At 38.2% G+C, this 22,258-nt stretch overlaps 1 protein-coding gene across 2 annotated transcripts; it reads right to left on the bottom strand.

The window, feature by feature from the left end:
* Positions 1-5,811: 5,811 nt before the first annotated feature.
* si:ch211-79m20.1 (sex-determining region Y protein) lies at positions 5,812-20,210 on the bottom strand. Of its 2 annotated transcripts, XM_048167620.1 has the most exons (7): positions 19,701-20,210; positions 13,929-14,025; positions 11,004-11,075; positions 10,222-10,415; positions 8,083-8,977; positions 7,719-7,842; positions 5,812-7,455 (listed from the first exon to the last, which is right to left on the bottom strand). In XM_048167620.1, exons 1-7 carry the CDS (start codon positions 19,770-19,772, stop codon positions 7,443-7,445), a joined length of 1,467 nt encoding a protein of 488 aa, XP_048023577.1. In that variant the 5' UTR covers positions 19,773-20,210; the 3' UTR covers positions 5,812-7,442. The 2 variants fall into 2 exon arrangements, with proteins under 2 accessions (XP_048023577.1, XP_048023582.1); XM_048167625.1 differs by lacking the exon at positions 19,701-20,210 and having other exon boundaries at positions 13,933-14,025.
* Positions 20,211-22,258: the final 2,048 nt, after the last annotated feature.

Below are 22,258 nucleotides of genomic sequence, written 5' to 3'. Positions count from 1 at the left end.
AAATCTGGCACAGGTCTGTGTGTAGCGTTACCAGCCCTGCGCGATCTGATGGTGATTATGACACTCAGACATTAGGCCTTATTCCACCCATGCACTATCAGCTCAATCTGAATCAGCAGTGCCAGCCAAAACACACAGAGCACAGAAATGTATAAATAATGTACACAGAAAATCGTAGCCAAAACACACTTTAAGTGGTCCAGGAACTCATATGGAGTTGATTCAACACTAACTTTTACACATTAGCTGAGAAAATGCTTACAAAACCTTTTGACATTTGAGTTATATTTAACATTTGGCAGCATTTTACAATGATTTCTCGATAAATATTAGAGCTATTCTTCAAGAAAAAAACTGTCCATCAGGAATTGTGTAAGTTTTATGCACCAAAATGGAGCCAGATCTGAATGGTAGTTTGCTAAAATTGTTTGCTATTTGGTTAGCACTAGCCAATAGTCTGCCTGGCCTCAATAACATCAGTGGAAAAGAAATTGTTTTAGATGTAAAACCATTTATATATTTCACATAAAATGAGCAGTTGGACAACAATTTGCAACACTAACCGTAGAATGACCCCAAGCCAGGTGATTCTGGAGCACTTGTGACCCCTCTTTCCCTTTCTGTTGTGTAAACGCTACAAACCGATGCATTTGTGGTTAAATCTGCACTTTATATTAGATGCACACACACTTGTTAATTCTCAGGGGTGTACGGTGGTTGTTTGAGCAGTGTACTGTAGATGGATGGAGGTTTGACCGGGGCAGGGGAGATCAGGCCAGGTGGAGCCCAGGTGTGAGTGAGTTCAGTGAGGGTAAGCTTCAGGGTGTGCCAGGGGTCAGCTGGAGCTCTCACATCACGCTAACGCACCAAAACCACACGATGCATCACAACACACACACAGGTGGAGATGCATTCACTCACAGATAATGTTTTATGTCATCCTCCCCCTAGTTTGAACCTTTTCTCTCTCAGGGTTGAATGAAGTGCAAAGGAATAAAAAGCTTAAAAAGTTCCTCTCTAATCTACCTTTCTATTCTGTTTTTTAAATTAGATTTTTTTTTGTATCTTTTGTATCATTGCTAACTTTCCAGAGAAGCTTTATGAATGAAAGTCAGTGTCAAGAAAAATTCTAGACTTTTAAAGAGATATAAGCTTTATTCCAGCATTTTAAGGCATCATAATTATGAGGAAAAAGTCATGACTTTATCTCATAATTATCATTTAGCATTTCATAATTTCAACGTTTTTCTTATAATTATGTCTTTTACGTCTTTTATGTCATGATTATGACTTCTCATAATTTTTATAATAATAATTTTATATTATATTATATTATATTATATTATATTATATTATATTATATAATTCAGCACCCAGACTCTGCAACGACAAAGCCATGCTGTTGTAATAGCTGCAGTATGTGGTTTTGCGTTGTCCTGCAGAAACACACAAGGCCTTCCCTGAAATAGACGTCATCTGGAGGGGAGCATATGTTGCTCTAAAACCTTTATATACCTTTCAGCATTCATAGTGCCTTCCAAAACATGCAAGCTGCCCATACTGTATGCACATATGCACCTCCATACCATCAGAGATGCTGGCTTTTGAACTGAATGCTGATAACATGCTGGAAGGTCTCCCTCCTCTTTAGCCCGGAGGACATGGTGTCCATGATTTCCAACAAGAATGTCAAGTTTGGATTCATCTGATCATAGAACACTTTTCCACATTGAAACAGTCCATTTTATATGAGCCTTGGCCCACAGGACACAACGGCGCTTCTGGACCATGTTCACATATAGCTTCCTTTTTGCATGATAAAGCTTTAGTTGGCATCTGCAGATGGCACGGCGGATTGTGTTCTGGTAGTATTCCTGGGCCCATTTAGTAACGACATTGACACAATCATGCCAATGAGTGATGCAGTGTCGTCTGAGGGCCTGAAGACCACGAGCATCCAATAAAGGTCTTTGGCCTTGTCCTTTACGCACAGAGATTTCTTCAGTTTCTCTGAATCTTTTGATGATGTTATGCACTGTAGATTATGAGATTTGCAAAGCCTTTGTAATTTGACGTTGAGGAATATTGTTTCTAAACTATTCCACAATTTTTTTACGCACTCTTTCACAGCTCTGCCCATCTTTACTTCTGAGAGACTCTGCTTCTCTAAGACATCCCTTTTATAGCTAATCATGTTTCAGACCTGATATCAGTTAACTTAATTAGTTGCTAGATGTTCTCCCAGCTGAATCTTTTCAAAATTTCTTGCTTTTTCAGCCATTTGTTGCCCCCCTGCCAACTTTTCTGAGACCTGTAGCAGGAATCAAATTTGAAATGAGCTTATTTAGTGGATAAGTGTAAAATTTCTCAGTTTAAACATTTGTTATGTTATCTATGTTTTATTGTGATTTAAAATATTGGCTCATGTGATTTGAAAGTCTTTTAGTTTTCATTTTATTCAAATTTAAAAAACGTCCCAACATTTCCGGAATTCAGGTTGTATTATTTATGACATATTATAAAATTATTTATAATTTTAACTGTCATAAATGTGACTTTTTGTGTCATATTTATGATTTGGCATATCATAATTGTAACTTTTTATTTTATAATTGTCTTTTATATCATGATTATGACATCTCATAATTTTGACTGTTATAATTATGACTTTATCTCATAATTATGATTTAGCATCTCATAATTTCAACTTTTTTTCTTATAATTATGTCTTTTATGCCATGATTATAACTTATATCATAATTTCAACTGCCTAATAAACAATATACAGAATATTTTACCATTGTGCATTTTTAACATCTTGGTCATAACTTTTGAGCGTCTTTCTTTAACTTTTATACTTAAAAAATCTATTTTTTAACACATGCAACTCATCTTGGACTCTCACTTGACGAGGCAGTCCCTATGTTGGGGGCCCCAGACGCTCACATACCTCCCACTTTGAGGTTACTGAGGACTTGTGAAGAGTGGACCGGCTGTGTTCGTAAAGATTTACCACAGAGTCACTCCCTACATGTCATTCGTTTTCTTTCTCTCACACTCCCTTTCTCCCTGTCTGCCCTCTCTTAGACTCTCCTCTCTTCCTGTACCTCTCCTCTCACTTTGCCGTTAGACCTACAGCCTGCCCACATTCTCATTCTGGCTTTCTGTTGCCCTCCCGTCTATTTGCTTTGTCTGCGTAACATTTATCAGTTCATCTCCTCCCGGCTAGCCCTCTCGTATCTGTTACACCACCTGATCTCCCTCTGCGTACACATCCATCTGTGCTGCTATGACGACTGTCTGTAACCACTGCGACCTGTCACCCTCACACACACAAATCACAACTGTAATGTGACCACCACACGCTCATGCTGTGCAGAATCATCCATGCAGACACACACTGAGACAACATTTTGAAGACATTGCGAACACTGATTTTTGAGGAAGCATTAGCATGCACATTAGCAGGAACAGTTTAAAAATAGTTTTTATTTGCACTAAAGAAGTAGAATTTATGATACTATTTTTGTCAGATTGTATTGCAGATTAGCAGATAAACAAAATCTTGGCCATATTTGATTGATACTATATTTCTAGGATACAACTAAAGCTACATAGAGAACCAGCATATGCTGGTTAGGTATGTTTTGAAGCATGGCAGCTGGTTTGAGCTGGTTTAAGCTGGTCCTTAATTCGTCCTTAGCTGGTCAAGTGCTGGTCCTAAGCAACTCCAGCTCAGGACCAGTTTATGACCAGTCCTTTATCTAAGGACCAGCCTGCTTTCAAATGCTCCCATGCGTATCTGTGTAAGCGTTCGGTGAAGAGCGTCATCGATGTCTATTTACATCATGTTTTTGAAGCGTTGATCATTGTAGCCAATCACAGACATATCTGATGAGCGCGTCAACACAAAGGCCAATCAGAGGTGTTTACAAATCCTCTCAACAGCGCTCAAAGCATCATATTTTTACTTTGTCTAATAATATACACTTTTATCAAGACAATTACTGTCAGGCTTGAAATAGTTTGTTATTATTGTTCATGGAAGACAAATGCCCTTAAAGTCTGCGCGAACCGGAAGTTGTGACTGATTTTACTTCAGTATGAGATATTTTCTGAGCGAAACGGAAAATTGAATGAGGAAAATTGAGGCTGTGGCTTGTTTTTTTCCCGCTGGATATTCCATTCGGCTCGCTGTCAAAGCTTGCTGCAGATTGACTGCCATCAGAGAAGGAAGGCCATTCCAGGGGTGAAGTACATTTTCAGATTTTGATTAAAGATTACAGTTGTGGCCAGAATTATTAGCCCCCTTCATAAATATGATCAAAGATGACTCTAAAAATAAATCTGCATTGTTTATCCTTTTGATCTTTAATTCATAAAATTAGCAAAAATCTAACCTTTCATTGAAGGAAAAGAATTGAAAGTGGGGGGGCAAATAACATTAAGAAATAAATGTTTTTCTCCAAAACACGTTGCCCACAATTATTAGCACCCCTAGAATTTTTTATGAGTAAAATATCTCTGAAGTATATTCCCATTCATATTTAAAAATTTTTAGCTCACCGGGGTGATCATGAACATGAAATTGTCCAGCCATGACTTCCTGTTCCACAGGAGTATAAACATGAGGAAACACAAAGGCCAAATTCCCTTAATCATTCATCACAATGAGAAAAAACAAAGAATATAGTTCTGATGTGCAGCAAAAGATTGTTGAGCTTCACAAAATAAAAAGTGGCTGTAAGAAAATAGCTAAAGCATTGAAAATCCCCATTTCCACTATCAGGGCAATAATTGAAAAGTTCCACTCAACTAAAGATGTTACAAATCTGACTGAAAGAGGACGTATGTCTACATCATCCTAATGCGCAGTGAGGAGGAATGTTTAAGTGGCCAAAGACTCTCCAAGGATCACAGCTGGAGAATTGCAGAGATTAGTTGAGTCTTGAATCTCAGAAAGCCTAAAAAAAATTATCAAAAGCACCCACCTCCCCACAAGATGTTCGGGAAGGTTTCAAGAAAAATCCTCTGCTTTCATCCAGAAACAATCTCCAGCATATTCAGTTGTCAGACACGACTGGAACTTCAAACGGGACGAGCTTCTAAGGTCAGATGAAACTAAAACAAGAGCTTCTTGGCAGCAAACCCACCAGATGGGTTTGGTGCACACATGGATAAAAAGTGCCCCATGCCCACGGTTAAATATATTGCTGGATCTTTAATGTTGTGGGTCTATTTTTCTGCTGGAGTTCCTGGACAACTTGTTCAGATATATCGTATCTTGGATTCTATCAAATACCAACAGATAAAAAATCAAAATCTGACCGCTTCTGCTAGAAATCTTATAATGGGCTGTGGTTGGATCATCCGTCGGGACAATGATCCAAAACAAACATCAAAACCAGCACAAAAATGTGTCACTGAGCACAAAATGAAGCTTCTGACATGGCCATACCAGTCCCCTGACCTGAACCCTAAAGAGAATGAGTGGAGTGAACTGAAGAGAAGAAGCACCAACATGGAGCTGGGAATCTGAAGGATCTGGAGAGATTCTGTATGGAGGAATGGTCTCTGATCTCTTCCCGGGTGTTCTCCAAACTCATCAGGCGTTATAGAAGAAGACTCAGAGCTGTTCTCTTGGCAAAAGGAGGTTGCAAAAAGTATTGAATAAAAGGGTGCTAATAATTGTGGGCAACATGTTTTGGAGAAAAACATTTATTTCATAATGTTATTTCCCCCCCACTTTCAATTCTTTTCCTTCAATGAAAGGTTAGATTTTTGCTAATTTTATAAATTACAGATCAAAAGGATAAACAATGCAGATTTATTTTTAGAGTCATCTTTGATCATAGTTATGAAGGGGGCTAATAATTCTGGCCACAACTGTAAGAAGAAAAGAGGGTCCAATTTGATTTCATGCCGACAAGAAACCATAGACATTTCGGAATGAATATTTTGCCATTTGGGAGGTTGGGTTACTGTATATTAGTAAACTCTAAAATGTTTTCAGAAAATGCTATAAAAAACATCAAACCAATGATAAATGTAACACTTTTTATATTTATATTAAAATAGCATTATTACATTAACAATAATTTCCATCAAAACAAATAATTAATTAATTACTCTTTTATACCTTTTATAAATAAGTTAAAAAGCCAGAAAAGAAATGCATAATTTACAAACAGTTATTTTATAGCTTTACAAGATTCCAGAAGCAGTTGAATGCACAGACGAACGTTTGGGAACAGCAGGCATAAAATGACAGAGCACTCCATACCGCCCCCTACAGGATGGGAGTATTTCATTGTAACCTCATTATGGCTAAACACAATATTTTATTTTCATATAAATATTGAATTAGGAACTATTTGACCGTGCATCTACCAACATGCAAACATTTAGTGCTTTCAGCACTTCATATTTGATAATCTCCAGTGTACGATATTCCAGTGTTTTTGCACCAAATAAATACTGTGCATGATACTGAGAGATACTTACAAAAAAGTACTGAGGTGGTACCATGGCATCAGATTGATTACCATATTCATATACCATGGTATATACATGGTACTCCAAAGTACTTCAATGAATACCATCATATTACCATGGTACATGCTCAAAAACTGCTTTGTAAGTGCTTTTACTCCTTGATTTCATATCTAGCCAGCTGATATTTTGCTATTTAATTAACTTGGAGTGTTTAAGTAGCTTGAGAAATGTACAGATTATACGTTTTGAGATGAATTTGTAAAAGTTATTTGTATTTTATACTTTTCTGGAAGTCCTGAGCTTCATATCCCTAGTTGTTTTGCTCTTTGAGAGTCCGAATTCAAAGTCCTCACATATATCCTCAAATATTCCAGTTTTAACTTCTTCCGTTTGCTATTCTAGTAGCTCCTCCAGTGGATAAATAGTCCAGAGTTGTTTTCCAACCCAACCACCAGTGGGTCTACATCATTCATTGGCAATTGAAGGCTATTTTGACTTTCCCCAAGTAGCAAATCACTGATCTGAGCCAGATTCTTGGCCAACCAATGGTTCAAGTCAATATTGCACCGCATTTGGCAGTTGTTGTGTTGAATGAAGTGTATCTGGCAGACCATAATTGTGTTGTGTTTTAAATACAGTCTCACTATTTGGCAGGCTGCGTTTGTGTCCGTATGGAATCCCTTTTAAGTCCATGCTCACAGGATATCCTGAGTACGGCCAGCTCCCGTTGTGCGAAGATTGCAGAACTGGTTGCCTCCTACGACTGCAATAGCTGATGGGAAATGTAGTTCATGGGAGCTTATTTGGCAAAGATCAAAGACATTTCCAGTTATTATAAAAAGATTTCCAGTGTGTCTCTGCTATATCCTGTGTGTCTCCACCCTGACTCCCAACTTTGTGGTTGCTCCTGGGACTTTGGCAGCAGTTTGGCAGAGTCTTGGTCTTCTTCAGGACATCACCCTGTTAGAGGATAGAGGTTAATTAGATCGATTAGATTTCACTTTAAAATTGAATAGCTTGGTTAAAGCTGCAGTGTGTCATTTCTGCACCACTAATGGTATCAAACTGAATTGCAATCTATCAAGTGTTCTCATCCAGGTCTAAAATACTATTATTGCAATTCTGTTTGGTGACACTAGTTACACAGAAATTACACAATTCAGCTGTAAACCATTGCTTATTAGTATGTTCATAGTAAAATCATACTATAATATTAGCAATACATTATCATTGCTCTCATAGAGGCCTTGCTCATCCTCTTCCGATGTTTCCGTCGGCGCTTCCGTGGGGGCTGGAGAGGGGGCGGAGTCTGTGGGGCTGAGGGGGTGGTGGGAGGAGCTTTAGTCACTATCGGATAATGAAGAAAACAGAAGACAAAAGGAATGCGGTTAGGAAGATATTAGGATCAGCGCTGAAACATTAAGGTAGCCATCATAATATTAGCTTCACATTACATTCTTGACCCTTGACATTATATGCTAACTCTGACGTTAAAGAAATGAAAAGAATAACAGGAAGCATAAGTTACTAATCACAATACAATGTGTACACACACACAATGACTCAAGAGACAATCTAGACACTGACCTGTTTTTTGTGTGCTTGTCTGTTGTTGGCTAACTGCTTGTGTTGTATGTTGGTGAAGCTGATGATGTCGGTGGTGTTGGTGACGAAGATGATGTTGTATTTCTTGCTGCTCTTCCCTTTCCTGCATATTTTGATTACTTGCTTCTGATTGGTGGTGGTGGTGGTGATGTTTTCTAACTTCTGATTGGTCAGAGTGATGATTTAGCACTTCTGATAAGCCGCTGGATTGGCCGATCACCTCAACATGGCTGTAAGTGTGACTAAAAGTGTCTAATTTGCTACTTTGTGGTATGCTGTGCCCTGATTGGACGGGATTGTGGGAAAGATTGTATTTTGGTTGCTGTGGTGTCGTTTTATCCTGTGGTTGCTGTGGTCTTGGCTGTTGATCCTCTTGCAGATGTTTGTCGTAATGTTGTTGCGTCTTTTTCGACATGCCGTCACCACTGTGTTCGGATTTCATGTGATCGACCTCCTCTGTTTGTGTTGCATCACTCATCATGTGTGGATCTCCTAATGTGGTTTGTTTGGTGGGAACATCTCCTCTGCTCACATAAACTGGCGTGTGTGATATTGTATGTTGGTACGGGCTTTGTTGGTAGCCTTGTGTGTGTGTGACTGTGTTTTTTGACTGCCATTGTAGTTCCTGACTCTCTTTATCCTCCAAATGGAGCCTTTGATTATGTTTAAGTTCATCATTGCGATGTAGCTCCTCTTTCGATTGGCTCTTTGGTAGCGTTACTTTAGGGTGGGGTCTGGGCAGAGCAAGAGTTGTCGTTTGGAGCCGTGGGCTGTGCGCAGAAACACGTGATTGACAGCTGCAAGTCACATGGTCCTCCACAGGTATGATAACCTTCTCATAGACTGGTTGTCGGTTGATAATCTGGATTTTCGTCATCTAGACAAAATAGAGATATCAAAATAATGTTAACCATTCATTTCTGAACACAAGAACACTGTTCCATTTCTCATTAGATTTAACAATTTTTGTTAGCATGTTGCTAAGCTAACAATGCGAAACACTAATTAGCATAAACATACACCATACACATAAATATTGGGTAAAATAGCCAACTTCTAATTAGACTTAACTATTTTCATGTTACATGTTGCTAAGCTAAAAATGTGATATACTAATTACAGTGTAATGCTACTAACTTAACTACATTTTCAGTAGCTTGACAGTAGCTCAGCTGCTTTTAAAACAGTGTAGTTTTTCCAGTAGCTAACTACATTTTCCAGCATGTAGCACGACCAAAAGAAACCGTTTTGCGTTTTGACAAACCTACAATGCATTGAAGCAGCATAGCGTCGTCTTCTTATTAGATCAAAATCTAAAATTGTTTGTATGTAATTTAAGCAAATCAAAGATTAAAGCACTGTCTGCATCAAAGACATACAGGTGAATAATAGCCTTTTTAAATTAATTAATTATCCTTCTTTATTGCATTCTATATCAAATGTCTATTTCTGATTTTATGATGACCCGCCATTGTTTAATCTGTCCCGACCACAATCTTATAACGAACCTAAAAGATAACTAATGTTGTGTTTTGTGCCATTGCTTTGGCAAAGCATCTGTCAATTGAACAGAAAACAAAATCGTGATATAGATTAGTGTACTTATCACACGGCATAAAAATAGACACATACATTTTGGGTAAATAGTGTATTTCTAATAATTAGACTTAACTATTTTCATGTTAACCTAAGCTAAAAATGCAATACACTAATGAGCATAAATATACAGAGTACAAACAAATATTGGGTAAAATATTATATTTGTAATTAGATTTAACCAATTTTATGTTAGCATGTTGCTACACTAACAGATTGACACTAATAAGAATACAAATGTAGTACACACAAATACTGGTTAAGATACTACATTTTTTAACTAGTTTTTAATTGACATTTTAAGGTATTGAATGAAATATTAGTACATTTTTAGTTTTAAGTTATCTCTTAACTCTCGTCCACCATCTTGGTGGATGGATTTTTTCCACAGATCCTGGTTTAGAATTTGGCCAAAACCTTTTAAGGCATTATAACATTGCCTTATAATATCCTTTAGACTACTTTGATGTTGTCCAAAAAGGGTTAAAAAGTCATTTAAACTGTTGTAAACTTGCAAATGAATACCTGTAAATGTCGTGTTTCTATGGTGACTGGCACACATTGTACAATTCGTGTGTTGCAGCAGCCTGAACAGCGCTGCACTTCCACACACGGAGGCCATAACAGGAAGTTGGCATTACGTCTGTCCAGCATTGCACGGGTCACTTCCATAACTTCTGTTCTCACCTTGCACATGGCCTGCTGGGCCACCTGAATGCCTGTAAGAGAAATAGAAAAGACAGTGGTCGATTTAACGTTTATTTAACATTTATTTTCTTCAACGGTCTCTATTATTCCCACACTGCAGAAGTCAAACTGGATGAAAGTTAGACAAACCAGACTAACAAGGCTACAGACACACACTATAATTCACCCTGTCAGTGCTGTCAGAGTGTGTTTGTGTGTACAATTCACAGATTCAAGGCTCACTTGACTGAAAGTGAGCACTCAGAGAGAGAGAAATGGTTCGAGTACATGTGCGAAAGAAGCGTGGGTGGTAAAATTGAGCTTTGAAACTTGTGTGTGTGTGCTTGAGGGTGACCTAAGGACATGTGGCGAGACAGACGAGACAGGATCAATCATAGAGACGCAACAGCAGACTCCAGGCTCAAATACGCACATCTCACTCACTCGCACAAACGCACAACAAAGCCACAACACCATTGTGGAATGGAGATGCCACAATGTCTCAAAATAATTGCCACAGACTGGAAATACATTGAAATTCTGCTAGAGGACAAAGATGAAGAGACGGGAGTGTGGAAAAGAGACAAAGAGAGGAAGGGAGGGAATGCTAGAAGACTTACTAAGGCTTCTGGGAAGACGTTTGTGTGTTCCGTTAGAGTGCATCTCATTCTCGGGTATCTCATCATCTTCCTCTGAAAATGAAAGACAAAACAAAGGAGTGATTAAAAAATATGAAACATCCATCAGCAATTTGAGTAGTTCGAGATCATGAAGTTCTTTTGACCTCCTGAAATTTACCAGCTTAATTTAATTTCATTCTGGTGTAGACAAGACTTTAGACAATCAGATTAAAGCAATGTTTACACCAAGGATGATAACTGTAACTATACAGTTTTAATAAGCATTCAAATCTGAATGACACAGAGGAACGATATCATTGGAATCACTTTAAGAATGATTTTTATTTTCCAGCTGATAACGATAAAAGCATGGACAGCCAATCAGAATCAACCTGACTTTAACCAGCTCAAGCATTTAAAGCTCCGGATGGCAATCTGTAGCATCTGTTGGTGAGGACGACAATATGCAGTAGTTATTTTTATAGCTGTTTTTCTTTATGTGAATGGGCTTAACGTCTGGTCTAGGAATGTACAGATCTACGTATTTTCAAAATGATTTATTTTCTCATTTTCTTGTGTCATTTTTTTTTTAAAAAGAAAGACTGATTTTTTGCATCTTTTTTATCAGGATGAAAGACCTGACTGACGTTTGTTTGACTGACGAAAGTGGCCAAACACACTTTTTTCACATTCTGTTTATCAGACATAATACTACAAATGGAAGTGGAGTACAGTACAGTTCAAGCATATCTAAATTATTGACTAGAACTGTTACTGAGTGTCTTGAATATCAAAGCTTCAAGGCCAGAAACTTTGTGAACTTGCAATTATTTCACCAACTAGTTCTTTCTTGAAATGCTAATTGTTGCAATGTGAACCTGTACATATGACTGCAACCTACATTTAAGTTGCGCAACTGTGCTTTGTCTCTGCATTTGCATGTGTCTCTGTATGTCTCATACTATAGACCTGGAGCTGCCATTTGAATTCTCTTGATTCCACTGTCCTGACACCTTGCCGTAAATATGATCAAGGCCTGTCAATCTACTGTATATCCATGAGTGCCTGGTATTATAGTCCTCGTAGTAAGGTTCATAACATTGTTAAATCGAAGCAAAATGCACACACACATACAGACAGAGAGGAATCCGGTATAGGGAACAATAGCGTAGCCTTGTGTTTGTGTCCCTTCTGTAAACTTAGAGCTGGACTGGGCTCAAGGTCACTGCTATTGTGCCTGTGAGGGGCTATACACAGCCCATTCATGTAAATATTACCATTATCCACATGCATGTGCACACACACACACACACTGCATTCCAGACCCCTCACTCTTTCCTGCCTCACCTTCCCACTCCAACACACCCCAGAAAATACACACATTCCACAAATGACGAGACGTTTACTATAGTTTGAAGCAGTGCTGATATGGTTTTTCAGTGACTGATGACTATATGTAGAGAGTAAGGCAGCCAATGCCTGATAAAAAGCCTAATATATATATACACACCGATCAGGCATAACATTATGACCACCTTCCTAATATTGTTTTGGTCCCCGTTTTGCTGCCAAAACAGCCCTGACACATCGAGGCATGAACTCCACTAGACCCCTGAAGGTGTGCTGTGGTATCTGGTACCAAGATGTTAGCAGCAGATCCTTTTAGTCCTGTAAGTTGCGAGGTGGGGCCTCCATGGATCAGACTTGTTTGTTCAGCACATCCCACAGATGCTCGATTGGATTGAGATCTGGGGAATTTGGAGCCCAAGACACCTCAAACTTGTTGTTGTGCTCCTCAAACCATTCCTGAACAATTTTTGCTTTGTGGCAGGGCGCATTATCCTGCTGAAAGAGGCCACAGCCACCAGGGAATACCGTTTCCATGGAAGGTTGTACATGGTCTGCAACAATACTTAGGTAGGTGGTACGTGTCAAAGTAACATCCACATGGATGGCAGGACCCAAGGTTTCCCAGCAGAACATTGTCCATGGAACTGTTTCCATGGAAGGGTGTACATGGTCTGCAACAATACTTAGGTAGGTGGTACGTGTCAAAGTAACATCCAAATGGATGGCAGGACTCAAGGTTTCCCAGCAGAACATTGTCCAAAGCATCACCCTGCCTCCGCTGGCTTGCCTTCTTCCCATAGTGCATCCTGGTGCCATGTGTTCCCCAGGTAAGCGACGTACCCGGCCATCCAAGTGATGTAAAATAAATCGTGATTCATCAGACCAGGCCACCTTCTTCCATTGCTCCATGGTCCAGTTCTGATGCTCACATGCCCACTGTTGGTGCTTTCGACGGTGGAAAGGGGTCAGCATGGGCACCCTGACTGGTCTGCGGCTATGCAGCCCCATGCGCAACAAACTGTGATGCACTCTGTATTCTGACACCTTTCTATCAGAGCCAGCATTAACTTCTTGAGCAATTTGAGCTACAGTAGCTCTTCTGTTGGATCGGACCACACGGGCCAGCCTTCACTCCCCACGTGCATCAATGAGCCTTGGCCACCCATGATCTTGTCGCCAGTTCCTTGGACCACTTTTGATAGATACTGACCACTGCAGACCAGTAACACCCCACAAGAGCTGCAGTTTTGGAGATGTTCTGACCCACTTGCTCAAATTCTTATGCTTGCCCATTTTTCCTGCTTCTAACATATCAACTTTGAGGACAAAATGTTCAGAGATAATCAATTATTCACTTCACCTGTCAGTGGTCATAATGTTATGCCTGATCAGTTTACATATACATATATATATCCCCATGAGGAAAACAGCTTATAAATCTTACAAAGTGATGTTTTTGTTGAAATTTAAAAATTCTGAATGTTTGCTGTGATGGAATAAAAAAATAAAAAAAAACCTGTAATGATTAAAATCTAATTTAAAAATCTGATAAAAATTGTATGGGATCAGCTTTACCTACGGATTCTACGTCCAGAAGTCTCTTCAGATCATCTACGGATGAGATCGGGCTGTTCATCACTAAATCCACCAGAGATGGAGGGAGAGGGTCCCCCTTAGGAAGAAAGAGAGAGAGATGGTCAAACAGGTTTCAGAACGGACACACACCCGTCTGGGTAAGAAACAGGCTCCTGTAATTTCAATAACATTCATGTCTAGCCAGTGTATTCAATACAATGACAGACACCTGGCTAAGGACATGTAGTACATACAGCACGTGTCGCAGAGAGAGCATGTGGAGAGCTCTATTTGTCCTTTGTGTTTATTTTTTATCTCTGTCCTTTATTAAGCTGCATTACTCATAATCAGGTCACTGTGTGTGTGTCTGTGTGATGTGGTCAGTGTCATGTGGCAGACACACAGTGGGAAAATAAATATATATATATATATATATATATATATATATATATATATATATATATATATATATATATATATATATAAAATTGTCATAAGAAATTGCCAAAGTCAACCAACCAATTAAATATCACACCTCCTCACAGAGCTCCTTATATGCTTGTTATAATTTACAGTTAGGGTTAGGGCTGCAATACAGTGTATTGCATTTCAGACCATTTACAAACAACAGTTATGCTATTATTACCTAGACATGCATGCAGCAATTAGTAATAAACTCATTAAAAGGAATGTCATTAAAAACATGTTTTTGTCTTTTAAATCAGTTTGATATACTTTAAATATAGACAAGTGATAGATAGGTTGTTTGTCAGGCTAATTAATTGGCTGATATTTTGTCAGTTTGGCAAATATCAGCAATAGTAGTTGCACTTCAGTTCCAAAATATACCCAAAAAGTTGTCTGTTTTTAGTTTATTTTAGTTAATTTTGAATAAATAGAAAGTTGGATATAGATTTATTATACAGATACATACAGATATGAGCAATTTTATGTGTAGCGTCATTAAATTTTATTACGTATATATCAGCATTGTCATCGGCCAAATAAAACAAAAATTTAAAAAAGGCTATACTGTAATTTTCATTTCGCAAAGCTTCCAACCTCTTATTTAAACTAAGCAAAATTAGCTCATTCAACAAACGTACAGTATGATGTCACTACCATGAATATATTAACATATAACCGTCCATGTTAATTATACAAATGTGACAATACAGTCTCAAGACAATTCATAACTATTTTGATTTATTGCAAATTTGTATTTGTACAACCTTTGTTCATTCCTGTACAATCTGCTCCTGAGAGGTAATTTTATAAACTGAACTTCATACTTCCCTTTTTTAACACATTTTCAGATTAATCAATTTGTACGAATTTGTACAAAATTGCACACTCGCAAAATATCTACATTTTCTCATACAATCAGGTTGGAAAGTGAATGCTTGTATCTACGCCAGCTAGGTCTTTAAATATGTGCGAAATGTGTAAGAAAGCAATTCATAACAATAGACTGTAAAAAAATATGGACGTAGTGTCCGTGACATCACCCGTAGGTTTCTGAAGAGCATTTTTGAACCTTAAAGCCGGCCGTTGCCATCTTGGCAGCACGTCACTCCCGGATTACAGAAAATGGGCAAAGAGGCGGGACGTGGGTGGAGCTGAGGTGACATGACAGCAGCAGACAAACGGCTAGTGGCGACAGCAGCGGCAATCCACCTGTCACTCAAGTGGCCGAGCCCTTAATTATGCAGAACGTATAATTTAAACAGATGAGTTATAAAAAAATTCACCCCCCTCACAGTTGTCATGAAGGGCAAAATTAGCTATATAGACCAAAAACACAATTTGTACCAGGCTGTAAACATGTTTTTTAAAGTTGTAAAGTTGGGCATTTTAACATGGGGCTCAATGAGATTCTGCTCTCTTTTGGAGCCTGTGCCTAGCAGCCAGTCGATGAATTGTAGTTTAAGTCATATCTGTATTGGTTGCTGCTTGTTCATAACGCAACTGTGATGCATTCTCGATGTGGCCACAAGGGACACTACAGACCTTATCTAGCCCCGCCCCTTTTCAGTGCTAAGCTCGTTGTGTTCTGTCATCTGGTTTGTATTTCCACAGCATGAAGGTAAGATCTTACGGATTTATGAATGATCCGCTCGTTTTAAAATCTTCCCATCTACTGACATCTGTTATGACATCCGCTTCAAACATTACAATGCTCATGATAGCTTTCGTTAACTCTACAATAAGTAAACCCACTTCACTAGCTAATTACTCTTCGACATTGATGCCGTAGAAATATACAGAGCTGCTGCAAAAATGGAGGTTCATATGGTCTATATGGTCATAAACTGTGTGTCTTCTACAGTCAGTTATGTTTTTTAAGTCCAATACGGTAATGGCAGAGTGACAGTTTGAAGAGAATATCGCTGAGCAAGCAATCAAACAAGAGGATTTACATACAGAAGCCTACAGTACCAACAACCTGTTTAATTCAAAGATTAAGAAATGGGGTGCAAAAACAGGAATGGAAACTAAATTATGACTGTTTCTGCCCCCTAAAGGCCTGTTCACACCAAGAACAATCAATAAAATGTGAACTTTAACAATAGTGTCCACATAAATGTACAATAACGTTCAGTTTATTATAAGCGCACTGCAGTTTAATCGTCTGCCACTGTACGTGCTCAAGCTCTTTAGAGTCAGGTAGAATCTGATTGGCTGTCAAAGTTTTTTATCGTTAATCAGCTGGAAAAAATCATTCTGAAAAGTGATTGGAGCAATATTGTTCCTCTGTGATGTTATCATTATAGTTGTGATGTGAAATTTACTATTCTCATACAATTAGTACCATTATTAAAACTTTATAAGTACACTTATAAATAAAAATTGGCCAGATGCACTAAACTGAGATTACATCCAGTTAGACAGTGCGTGTAAAATTCATGATGGATCCGCAAGTGTGAAGAAGTGCATGTCAGAGTGAAACACACATGCACTAAAGCAGTATATCACCCACTGTCAAATGCGTGTGTGTGTGTGTAGCGCTGCAACACATATACTGATCCCATTAGGATGACATCACTCCCGTTTGCCACATGCCATAATGAATCATGGGATGCAGGAATGCCAGAAGTTGATACAGGGGAAATGTTGAGGAGGAATGGGGTATAATTATGGATCTGGAATACTATTCTCTCTCTCTCTCTCTCTCTCACACACACACACACACACACACAAAACTTTATAGGGCAGCCACATGGCAGTTGGCCATAACTGAGTTCAGACATACTGTATCCATGGAGTGACACCCACACCGGCAGATACACATAGGTCAAATAAGCAGATGTATTGAAAGAAGGATGAAAAGAGCGGGATTTGTTTTTTTTGTTTTTGTTTTTTTTAAAAACCGTCTGAGCTTGCTTCGATAATCATGCTTGCATAGAGAGAGAGAGATTAAATATAATATGAAAGGATAATCACAAGCATAATAAGGTCGATCCGTCTTCCATTTTCCAAAACTGAGTCATTAATTCAATGCACATTTGCTCTTCTCAGGTGTTCGGCTCGGCTTTCATTCGCTCAATTCCTGAGTCATGTCTGCAAAAGCAATTTCGATTTTTTTTTTAATCCTTCAAGCCGTGACACACACGTAATGAGAGCAACCCAAAGCCAAATCATCTTATGTGATTCCATCCACACGTCTGTACCGTGCCGCCTAGATTATTCCTCTCTTATATAACTTAAACACAAGACTTATAATGCATCAGCTGGAGAACTAAAATCCCATCAGCTGTGACCTTATAAACTCCAAATCGGAGTGCTCTGTTTTAGAGGGTAGGCCTAACATAAGGTTTGTGGAGTTTTTTGTAGGTTTGGTGATGATGCAATGGTGATATTCAAGAGACGGATTACAGAAACATCACAAGGGGATTTAGGTCTTTTAGTGTGTGTGTGTGTGTGGATGGCAATTGATGTGCACGTCTTAAAGACCTTTTCGTAAAGGTCAGGACGCATATGTGAGAATATGCAACACAAATCAAGGTACATTAATGATTCTACTGAATCCGTTACATTAGAGAACGGATGATTTTTAACAGAATTTTCCGTCATTTATGACACTACGCTTCCCCGTGATTTTCCGGCAATCTATTTTTTAGCTTTTATACAGTAGGGGGCGCTATTACAAATCTTCTGAAAGAGTACTGAATCTCCGGATCAAAACACAGGCAAAAAAAGAAACAAGTGATAGAAGCATTGATTGTGTATTGCTTTAGAAGCAATGCACATGTAAATTAACATGATCATCAAACAATAGACAGCATATAAATCAAAACTGCCTAACGTTACTGAATGAAATGTCGAGCCAGGAAAAGGTAAAGGACTGTATAGATAGAAGCGATCTACTCCACTTATGTTCTGATCATCGTTCTGAATCTGATCCGGATATAGTCTTTGACAAAAAAACAATTTTCTCAGCTTTTTTGTTCAAAATGTTGCTTTTTTTTGTTGAACTTACCCACATTTAAGAGCTGATAAAAAATTAATGCATAAAGCTAATAAGAGTTTTTGTTTAAAAGCAGAGGCTCTTTTTTTTTTTTTGATATACTGTAAATATTCTGGGAGCCGTCAAATTTTAGTGAAAATGATCAAAAAAGCTAGCGCTGACTGACAACTTTCTAAAAAAAAAAAAAAGGTTAATGGCCATTACCGATATATGGCTGATGAAAGAGCATCACATTGAAATGTAGACTATAACAAAATTAAATTATTACACATATTTGCACAAATAACAATAGCTGAACATTCTCTTCACAAAAATAACAACAAAAAAGAAAATTATATTTGAATTCAGAAAATGTACACTATCCATTGATGAGGCAGTTGAGGCAGCCAAATATCAACTGATATATGCCGTTTCATTTTTTTTATTATTACCAGATTCCCACACCAATGAATTCCCATGACTTGGACTACTGAATAAGCATTTTTTAAAATAATTTTAATTCAGACTGACTTGCTAATGAATCACAGATTTGTGAATCTGTCTGTCTGATTCGTTGACAAGAATCTTCATTGAAACCTAAATCAGACTTATTCCACTATGACTTTTGTTGTAGAAAAATAATTTATTTTTTTGTTTACATTACTTTTCCTAGTCTGAACATCAAAATTTCAATGCTACTCATAAAAATAAAGGTTCTTTTAACATTCATGGAACCTTCACAAAATAACCGATCACCGAAAGTTTCTTTGAGGAACCAAAAACGGTTCTCCTAAGGCATCACAGAAAAAAAAAAAAAAAACTTTTAGAATCTTTATTTTTAATAGTGTACAGAGGACCTTCTATAAGAACTCAAACCACTATTTTAATACGGCTAAATTGCAGTGTTAAATGGACAGCATAATTGGGGTTTAAGCAGTGACAGAGATGCTCTTGGACTGAGTGATGTGTTTTGGCAGTGGTGCATCTGGGAATCCATCCAATGCACATTAATGCTGGCAACACTAACTGTGGCTTTGTTTGAGTTTAGAATTGCAGACATAAACAAATACAGATAGATTAAGCATCAAATCTAGTATAGTTTCTCTGTTATCGGGGTCCTGAAGGGTGGGGGCCCTCCAGTTTGCGGCCAATACGCAGTCAGGCATGCTTATGAGGGAATTTATTACAGTTTGCTTAAATTTCATCCTCGAAATCAAGACAGTTAAAAGTGCGCTGTGAATGCAGCTATTGTCAAATGAGACATATAAATTAAACTCCTGCTGAGACAGAAAAACCGAGCGTGACGTCAATCAGGTGAAGCTTACCTGCGCGCGACCAGACCGCAGGCACGCTGCGAGCGCCGCGAGCACCAGCAGCAGAAGCCGCGAGCTCATCATGCGCGCACATCCAACTGTCTCTCTCTCTCTGTCAAACACACACACACTCTCTCAGCTGCAGGAAAGTTTATTCCAGAGGGGTTGAGTCACTTTGAACACCGTGCCAGCTGATCCTGTTTGACATTTAACGTCGTATCCGAAATCTCCAGTGTGGAAATAAAGTGTTCAAGTCACCGATCCGTTAAGAATCGCATATTAATGATATACTTGAAATGAAAAACAAAAAAACAAAACCTCCACTCTTCAGTTTAAAATATCAAGCTTTAAATATCCAAGCAAATATGTCCAGTGTGTTGACTCCAGAAAACAGCCCATGCATAACTATTCCAGCGCTGCAAGTGTGTAACTTTCCCTAGTAAGCAGCAGCATGCGCTCGTGCAGTTGTGCGTGCTATAGCGTGTTTCTCAGGTGCTTTAATGCTCCGCTGCTGCACTTCGCTCTGGCTTCAGCCTTAAAAAACAAACCCCGCCCCCTGCGTTCTGATTGGCCCTCTGCCCCTTCAAGGCTGGACTGATGCTTCCATATAAGGCAAATGATTAGGAATGATTCTGCATGGATGAGGGTGGCTCTTCATACATGACCTGACATTCTCAAAGTGTGACTTTTATTTGGAAAAAAGGCAACAGTTTTCCCACAGCCATCTGTTCTGTCTTGTTTCACTGGAGGTTATAGCAAATACTTGTGAACTGGGAGGTCACACTGTATTGGACAATCCAAACTGATGATGATGACATTGGAATTTGTAATATATATATATATGACCTAAAATGGGTTCTAATTGGTTCATTGTATTCTAAACTTACAGTGGGTATGGAAAGTATTCAGACCCCCTTAAATTTTTCACTCTTTGTTATATTGCAGCCATTTGCTAAAATCATTTAAGTTCTTTTTTTCCCCTCATTAATGTACACACAGCACCCCATATTGACAGAAAAACACAGAATTGTTGACATCTTTGCAGATTTATTAAAAAAGAAAAACCGAAATATCACATGGTCCTGAGTATTCAGACCCTTTGCTCAGTATTTAGTAGAAGCACCCTTTTGATCTAATACAGCCATGAGTCTTTTTGGGAAAGATGCAACAAGTTTTTCACACCTGGATTTGGGGATCCTCTGCCATTCCTCCTTGCAGATCCTCTCCAGTTCTGTCAGGTTGGATGGTAAACGTTGGTGGACAGCCATTTTTAGGTCTCTCCGGAGATGCTCAATTGGGTTTAAGTCAGGGCTCTGGCTGGGCCATTCAAGAACAGTCACGGAGTTGTTGTGAAGCCACTCCTTCGTTATTTTAGCTGTGTGCTTAGGGTCATTGTCTTGTTGGAAGGTAAACCTTTGGCCCAGTCTGAGGTCTTGAGCACTCTGGAGAAGGTTTTCTTCCAGGATATCCCTGTACTTGGCCGCATTCATCTTTCCCTCGATTGCAACCAGTCGTCCTGTCCCTGCAGCTGATAAACACCCCCACAGCATGATGCTGCCACCACCATGCTTCACTGTTGGGACTGTATTGGACAGGTGATGAGCAAATGAAGGTGTAGAACCATCTCAAGGATGATCAGAAGAAATGGACAGCACCTGAGTTAAATATATGAGTGTCACAGCAAAGGGTCTGAATACTTAAGACCATGTGATATTTCAGTTTTTCTTTTTTAATAAATCTGCAAAAATTTCAACAATTCTGTGTTTTTCTGTCATTATGGGGTGCTGTGTGTACATTAATGAGGAAAAAAATGAACTTAAATGATTTTAGCAAATGGCTGCAATATAACAAAGAGTGAAAAATTTAAGGGGGGCTGAATACTTTCCATACCCACTGTAATTGGCAATCATTTGTTAAAGCTATTAAGGTGTGCTGAACCAAAAAACTTTTACAAACTTTGGCCAAGTTTAAACCAGAACCAGTAACCAGGCATCACAGCTGGCAAAGGGGCATGTCTAACTTTAATCAAAATGAAAATTATATATATATATATACATATATATATATATATATATATATATATATATATATATATATATATAAAATTTTCATTTTGATTAAAGTTAGACATGCCCCTTTGCCAGCTGTGATGCCTGGTAAACACACACACACCTGTATATAATATTACTAATATTAATAGTATAATAATATTATTATTATCAGTAGTAGTATTAATATTTTTATTAATAATAATAATATTATTAATACTACTACTGCTAATAATAAAAATAAGATATTTCAATTTTCACATTTAATTAAACAAAAACAGATATAGATATAAGCATATATCATTTGATTTTGGAGTGAAATATGACTCATACACAATTTTGTCAAGATTTGTGAGAATCATCCGATAAGATCCTGGGAAAACATTAGTTTGATGATGTATGTTACCATATATATCTTTTTAGATATAAATGTTCCCAACAGAGAAATGAAAAAGTGAAATGAAGATGAGATTTCACAAGGTTTTTTATTTTGGGATTTCCAGTTGAAAGATGACATCATGA

This window comes from Megalobrama amblycephala, linkage group LG2 (genome assembly GCF_018812025.1).
Source record: "Megalobrama amblycephala isolate DHTTF-2021 linkage group LG2, ASM1881202v1, whole genome shotgun sequence".
NCBI lineage: Eukaryota > Metazoa > Chordata > Actinopteri > Cypriniformes > Xenocyprididae > Megalobrama > Megalobrama amblycephala.
Note: the sequence above shows the minus strand (reverse complement) of the source record. Positions and strands in the feature narration are given on the sequence as shown.

Excerpts from the sequence above, each read along its gene's own strand:
- si:ch211-79m20.1 (XM_048167620.1), bottom strand. The coding sequence starts at position 19,772 with ATGATGAGCTCGCGGCTTCTGCTGCTGGTGCTCGCGGCGCTCGCAGCG. Across the intron at positions 14,026-19,700 it reads TGCGGTCTGGTCGCGCGCAG|GGGGACCCTCTCCCTCCATC; the intron begins GTAAGCTTCACC and ends TTTCTTCCTAAG. Across the intron at positions 7,843-8,082 it reads GACAAGCACACAAAAAACAG|TGACTAAAGCTCCTCCCACC; the intron begins GTCAGTGTCTAG and ends ATTATCCGATAG.